This window comes from Dendrobates tinctorius, unplaced genomic scaffold (assembly GCF_039654945.1).
Source record: "Dendrobates tinctorius isolate UK_male_01 unplaced genomic scaffold, ASM3965494v1 ptg000038l, whole genome shotgun sequence".
Taxonomy (NCBI): Eukaryota; Metazoa; Chordata; class Amphibia; order Anura; family Dendrobatidae; genus Dendrobates; species Dendrobates tinctorius.
The window spans coordinates 21,736,614-21,744,063 of record NW_027361706.1 but is presented as its reverse complement, the minus strand read 5'-3'; the positions used below and the strand labels follow the sequence as shown (position 1 = coordinate 21,744,063).

Sequence of the window (7,450 nt, the reverse complement as noted above, 5' to 3'; positions counted from 1 at the left end):
TCTATTTTCAGAAAGAGTAATGGCTCAACAACCAGCGAGTGAAGAGGTGGTGATGCCATGTGCCTTGTTTCTGCATTGATTGTGGTGTGCCACCACCACGTGGTCGAATGCCAACAGAAATACAAAAATACAAGGTCCCCGTTCTCAAGAAAGATGCAAGAATCACTTCTAGGACCCACACCTACCAGACATTTATGGCATATCCTCTGGATATGTCAAGAGGTCTACAGGTATTTTCTCTGATGGACAAAATGTGCAGAGCTAAACTAGGATAAATAAGTGAATGGAAACAGACTTTAGGCAAACTCCCCTTCCTCCTCCAGCTTTATTGATAGTTTAAAATTGCATTTCTATGTTCCAGGACTTCAGTTTCTTTTACCATCTGACTTTAAAAACTGATTACAAGCAAATGAAACTCAAACAGTTGTCTAAAGTGATATAGTATACAAAAATAACATCTTGATTTCTGTGAAAACATTTCTCTGCAGCTCCTGAACAGCTTACTTTTGCTAAATTCATTGATGCATGTTCTGGGTTTTACTCATAACTTCCATGAAAAGTTAAACAAAATGTAAATAAAATAAAATTATCCAGATCTTTCTTTCACCTGTATCTCCGATTCTAACTCGGTGGCTCTTTCACCAGATTTGTACAGAGGGCCACTCGCCGACATTGACGTGTTAGCTCTGCCTTATCCTGCCGATACAGATGTATTTGATGTTAAGAACAGCTGAGGTCAGACAATGAGACCATCAAAAATGAAATTTCCAGAAGTTTTCAAGAACGCTTCCAGTAGCAGTTCTCCCTTTTGCACAGGCGCTACGATAAACCTGAGAAGGGTCTACTGGTCTGACTCAACTCTTCCCATTCATTTCATCCCAACTCACCAGTGGCACGGAAAGGGGGTTCTTTAACAAAGCATTATACATAACACCTCTACCAAACTAAACATAAACATTTTTTTTGTAGTTAAATGCAGGAAGTCGATTTTTTCCACCCTTTCCTCCTTTTGCACGTCAAGTAAAGCTCACTGGCCTGGGACTAGCTCTATCTGCCAACCTTTGGCCAGTGAAGAGGATTCAGAGAAAATAATACAACCATCAATCAGAAAAAGGAGGGGCGACAAAGGAAATTTAAGCTGTAGCTTCAATCGTGCATTCCCGTGCAAGGTGCCCCGACTCCCCACAGCGATAACAGTTGACTTCGCTGGTCTTGCTGCAGTTGATGGCTACGTGGCCAGTCTCACCACACCTGGAATGGACCAAGAACAGTGGTGTTAATCACCCCTCAAACAAGTACCTCTAACAAGCATACTTGGATTGCAGCTCACCTGTAACATTTCACTTTGGTGCAGTCTTTCTGGATGTGTCCAAACTCTCCACAAGAATAACATTTCTGCTCATCAGCATGGTCGCAGTCTCGAGCAAGATGGCCTGGTTTGCCACAGTTATAGCAACACTGCTCTCTCTCTTTCCTTGGCTCCTTGCAATCCTTTGCAATATGGCCAACTCGTCCACAATTATAGCAAGCTAAACATTAAAGAAAATTAAACAAAAATCCCAGACATTTATGAATTTGCTGTTTTACATATATTAAAAATAATTCAACCTTGATAAGGGCTTTCTGTATATTTTATTGCCCTTATTACAACAGGCAAATCAATGGGGGCCCAGGGTGGGGTATTAATTATTGGGGCTCAAGACCTGGACCACTACCAAACTGCTTGTACTTATAAGGGGACTTGAAAACCTTATGTTTACAAGTTAGGCCTCTTTCACACTTCCGTTTTTTCTTGTCAGTTAAAATCCGCAAAAATGGCGAGGGCGAGAATTTTTTTCCCACCACCAGAAAGGATTTCAGGGTTAAATCCCCGGCTGACTTCCTTTCTTCGGGCATGCGTACTGTAAAATGCAGATCCTACAGGCAAAAAAACGTTGCAGGGTCCGTCCAGGCATGCCGGCGGACGCAAACCTTTTGGCGGATCCACAAAAAACGGATCCAACGGATGACCATCCGTCAAGATCCGCCGGTAATGCATCTCAATAGGGAAAAAAACGGATCCGCAAAAAAAATAAATGGCGGATCCGTTTTTTTCAGAAACTGACGTGACTGATGGTCAAAAACGGAAGTGTGAAAGAGGCCTTACAAGTTATGATCACATTGCAGTGCTCAGACTGGCCAGCGGCTCTCCTGACCAGAGTGTGACACGTTGCACAGAAATACATGCTGCCATGCTCAGGCCAGGAGAGCGGCTGGCCAGTGCAAGCATTGTGATGAGCAAGTATACGCGTTGCTAGGGTGTCCTCCGAGTATTTTGGCGTGCTCGGAGATTTAGTTTGTGTCTAAGCAGCTGCATGATTTGCAGCTGCATGATTTACGGCTGCTGGACAGCCTGAATACATGTGGGGATTCCTTAACAAACAGGCAATGCTCACATGTATTCAGCCTGTCCAGCAGTGGCAAATCATGCAGCTGCGTGGACACAAACAAATAATCTGAGCACAACAGAATACTCGGAGGACACTCGCTCATCACTAATTGCGATGTGATCATCACCCGAGTTACATGGCCATCTGACACTTTCTTTAGCCTGTAATCTAACAAGTTTCAGTCACAATTTTTGTGAAATTGCTAAAGTTAAGCGTCAGATGGCAATATCACTTGGGTGAGGATGACATCGCAATGTTTAGACTGGCCAGTGGCTCTCCTGACCTGAGCGTGGCAGCATGTAATTCTATGTAGCTGTCACTCACGCATCAGGAGAGCCACTGGCCAGTCCGTGCACTATGTTGCCATCCTCGTCCCCAGTTACATGGCCATCCACTCTTCCCTAAACAGGAGGAAGGTGAAAATCAAACCTCCAATACTCACCTATTTAATTGCTCAAAGATAAAGTCAGGAAAGGAAGGGTACATCTACAGAAGCTTTAGCACTTTTCTAAAGACTTTGTAGGGGGTCCCAAAAGTTGGCCCCTACTGTTAAATAAGTCCTCTCATGTTAACATTATCAATCAAGCACCAAACATGAGCACTCACCATCTTCTTGTAGATCACAATCCTTAGCAAGGTGGCCAGACTCTCCACAACGAAAACAAATGTCTGGAAGAGATGAAGAAATGAATTGGAACCCTATTTTGGAGAAGAAAAAAAAAGTATATTAATAAAACTCGCAAAGCAATAAAAGGTGTTAAACAAATAAATAATGGTGCATGCAGCAGCCAAAAGCAGAAAATGAATATGGTTACCTCTTGAAGAGTTAAATCCACCACGTCCACGACCTCCTCTTCCACCTCGGCCACGTCCACCCCCAGTAGGACACTCCCTAGCCCAGTGACCGGAGCGGCCACACTTGAAGCACTCGTTACTGCTCATGTTTCAAGAGTAACTTTCTATAGAGAGAAATAAGAACCAGAAATATCAGCCACGTGCAAGAGAAAAAAAAATGAATCGCATTGTTAACACAATCATGCACATAAAAAATGCTATAAGTATAAACACTGACGAAATAGATGCAAATCTTTGCTTCAGTCAGAGGAATATGTTCAGAACCAAGTCCACATGAAAGGGGACATTTCCAGTGTGAGACATCTAATGACTGACAGTCTGCTCTCCGGATCTACATGTCTCACTGGTAACCGCCTCATTTACAATTATCTCTGGAGGAAGATTCTCAGAGATCCATGTCTGGCCCATAGATCTTAACAGCTCATTTACATATTAAATGAACTCTAGATTTCTCTAATAAGACATTGGATCGCACATATCAAAGTATCATTTTATTTGGCTACCTATGTGTCCACATAGACAGTTTTGGAGGGTGGGTCCTACTGACAGATTCCCTTTACAAGGTTTACACCCATGTAAACATCCATGGCCGTCTAATCTTTACAGAGAGATTCCGGTCTGACATAACTGAGAAAATGTTGATTGCAATTGAGGTTTATACCAGCATTCAAGAAAGTACACTGGCCACATCAGTTGAAAGATCTGTTAACCCCTTTATAACCTCTGCTGTACTAATGCAGCGGATGTTGCTTCCCTTCCTTTGATGTGGACTCTAGCGCTGAACCCACATCTTTCTCAGGACATGTCAGCTGTTCAAAACAGCTGACATGTGCCTGCAATAGCCGCGGGTGGAATCGCGATCCACCCGCGGCTATTAACTAGTTAAATGCCACTGTCAAACTGACAGCGGCATTTACCGCATGCTTCCGGCCATCGGGCTGGAAATCCGGTGACCCACGTCATGTGATCGCGGGTCACCGGTTCGTTGGCATGGCAACTAGATGTCTCCTGGAGACCTCTATGGTTGTCGCTGCCAGATTGTGGTGGTTGGCACTCATAGCAAGTGAGCAATTCTGCTACAGGCTGGGGTCACACTTGCGTGTGTAATGCAAGAAACTTGCGCGAGTCTCACATTACACACCCAAGTGTGACCCCGGCCATATAGAGGCCATCTGATCATCGCCTCTATGTAGCAGAGACAAATAAGTTATAGCAGCTTCTAGGCTCCCATGGAAACTATTGAAGAATGCCAAAAAAGAAAATTTAACTATAAAAATATAAAGTACCAATCACCCCCTTCAAAGTAAGAAAAATAAAATAAATCAAACACACATTTAGCATCGCCAAGTTCAGAATCACTATATATATATATATATATATATATATATATATATATATATATATATATATATATATATATATTTTAACCCGATCGGTAAATGGCGTAGCGAGAAAAGATGCCAGAATCACTTTTTTTGGTCGCCACAACATTGCAATAACGGGCGATCAAAAGATCGTATTTGCACCAAAATGGCATCAATAAAAGTGTCAGCTCGGCGTGCAAAAAATAAGCCCTCACCCAACCAGAGATCACAAAAAATGGAGACAATACGGGTATCAGAAAATGGCGCAGTTTTTTTGTAAACAAACGTTGGATTTTTTTTCACCACTTAAATAAAAGAGAACCGAGACAAGTGTGGGATTCCACTTTTATTTTAGCAATTTCACCGCACTTGGAATTTTGTCCCCCATTGTTGAGTACATCACATGGTAAAACCAATGGTGTCGTTCTAAAGTACAACTCGTCCTGCAAAAAACAAGCCCTCACATGGCCAGTGATGGAAAAAAAAAAAAAAAAAGTTAAGGCTCTGGGAAGAGGGGGAACGAAAACAAACACAAAAACTTAGAAGGGTAGGGTCTTGAAAGGATAAAAACACAGCTTGTATTGTGACGGATCCACCTATAAATACAAGATCCAGCCACTGCCCCCTTACAACTAGTCAGGCGACCTGTATTTGCTGCAATTGGGTTCTCTTTTTCTTCAAAGCCTTAAAAGGCTTATACAGCGAAAAGAAGTTACTTCTACTCAAGCTATACATGATAAATTAGATGCAATATTCAGTACATCCAAAGAAGCTTTATTGCCAGGACCAAATAGTTTTGCCAAAGCAAGTAGGAAATAGGGGCTGTGGGGATGATGGAAAGGGCTATGGCAGTCCATGGCATATCATAGATCGCTGATTAGTGGCAGAGCCCACACTAATAGTTACAAAATAGAGCATCAGATTGACTGCTTGGCCACAGCTCTATTCATTCTCTATGGGGCTGCTGGAAAAAGCGGAGCGCAGCACTGAGCAGTCCCATAGAGGATACATGTGGTGGTGGTCGGGCGTATGCACTGTTGCTATACACTAACAAGGATAGAAGTTTCCCCGTCCTGCTGATCGGACCCCATAGGGATCCAGTTTCTCCATCTCCTATGAATGAATAACTTGTCAATTTGGGAAAGCGACTGTCCGAGGAAAGGAAGTTCGCTCATACAAGTAGGACATGGTACATAACGTGACGACAGCCAGAGGTTGGGGCCTTGGAGACCCTCAACCAGTCCCAAAAACACGACCTCGGAACTTCTCTGCAGCCCCAGACAAGCAAAGACTGCTGAGGAATGTCCCAGGTCCCCGTCCTATGGATGGCCGGGAAGGGGGGCGCACAACTGTCGGAAACTTATCACGGTCTTGCTATTTTGGGGCAAGCGGAAATTTTAGGATAACCTAACTCACAGCACTGGGATGGGGGCTACAGAGTGCCATAGACTAATTACAAGCTGCCCATAGCTATGCGATATTTATCTGCAGATCTGATCGTCTCTGTGCGACCACAGACCGAGCTGATCGGCCGATCATGTCCCCTCTGGAGTACACTGCACCGATTGAGCAGTGAATGGAGCGGTCTATCCCCGCACACAGGGGAGGCCGCTCAGTGCGGAGGCCCCTGTGCCTCACCATAGATGGACCAGGCGGCCGGACCACGTGGTGCTGCAGCAGCTCGAGCCGGAGCTATAATTAGTGCGGGCAGGGAGCGCCGGACACGTGAGGCCGCGGCGGGAGGATGTGCGGGGAGCAAGCCGCAGTGTGAGGTGGGGAGCTGGTGACCAGGACCTGCTCCCCACCGGGAGTCACAGAGCTGCCCTGAAACCCTGCCCGAACGAGGCGCCTGGGCCTAGCACCGCGCCCCCTCCTCCTCCGCACCGCCGCCATAAGCGCCAGCTCTTCTCCCCATACCTCCCCGCTTCCCTCGTAACACCAACCCGCCAGACCCCTCGGTTTCCCTCCACTCACCGTTAAGCTGCTGTTTATCTCTAGTTCCTCTTCGCTGCGCCACACGCGGTTTGCACACGACCCCAAAAAATATGCCCGTCCAGTTGCGCACGGCGCCCCCTGGCGAACCGACCAATCAGGTTTCACAACGCACGGCCACTGCCTCGCCACTAACCAATCAGGATCCGCGAAAGGCTCCGTAAGAACACGCCCACCGACTGCTTAGATAGGCTGACGCTTGTCAATTAGAACGAACCATTAGTCTTTACGCTATGGGGGGAGGTGACGCATTCAACGTAAGTTGAAAAATAACAAACGACCACTTTAATTATAATTAGCAATTACTATGTCTGAAGTAAATATGTTTCTGAATCCGATTACTCATTTGATTTATATTAACATAAATCTCTCGTCATTCCGCCATTTCTCGTCTCACCCTCCCCTTCTGCAGTCGCAGGGTGTGGAGTATAGGTATACTAGATGGTACATTCCTATCACGTGACTCGAGGCGCGCTCTGGGGCGGTTGTTCCTGCCTCCTGACCTGTCATTTTACCTCAGTCAGGCGTGGCCGCCATTTTCTGCTATTTTATAAACAGCTGACTGGTTTCTTTTGAGTTCTTGTCTGCGTGCAGGAGCGTAGGGTTACACGTGCTGTAGGCAGTGCTACAGAAAAACTTTCATTACACCTTGTCTTCAGCCCCATGAGTCTTTGTGGAGCCGTATAAGCTCGCTATGTGAAAAACTCAGCTTTAAGGAAGTCCTATATGTATATAAATATGCCGCGTGCAGCTTGGGCACATCGGCAAGGTTATATTTAAGCGCCATGTTTTACTGGGTGCTGCGTGAGA

General features: G+C 45.3%; 1 protein-coding gene across 1 annotated transcript; it reads right to left on the bottom strand.

The window, feature by feature from the left end:
- Nucleotides 1-295: 295 nt before the first annotated feature.
- CNBP (CCHC-type zinc finger nucleic acid binding protein) lies at nucleotides 296-6,781 on the bottom strand. Its single transcript, XM_073574268.1, has 5 exons — nucleotides 6,623-6,781; nucleotides 3,245-3,388; nucleotides 3,036-3,128; nucleotides 1,331-1,529; nucleotides 296-1,251 (listed from the first exon to the last, which is right to left on the bottom strand). The coding sequence occupies exons 2-5, from the start codon at nucleotides 3,369-3,371 to the stop codon at nucleotides 1,134-1,136; spliced, it is 537 nt and encodes a 178-aa protein (XP_073430369.1). The 5' UTR covers nucleotides 3,372-3,388; nucleotides 6,623-6,781; the 3' UTR covers nucleotides 296-1,133.
- Nucleotides 6,782-7,450: the final 669 nt, after the last annotated feature.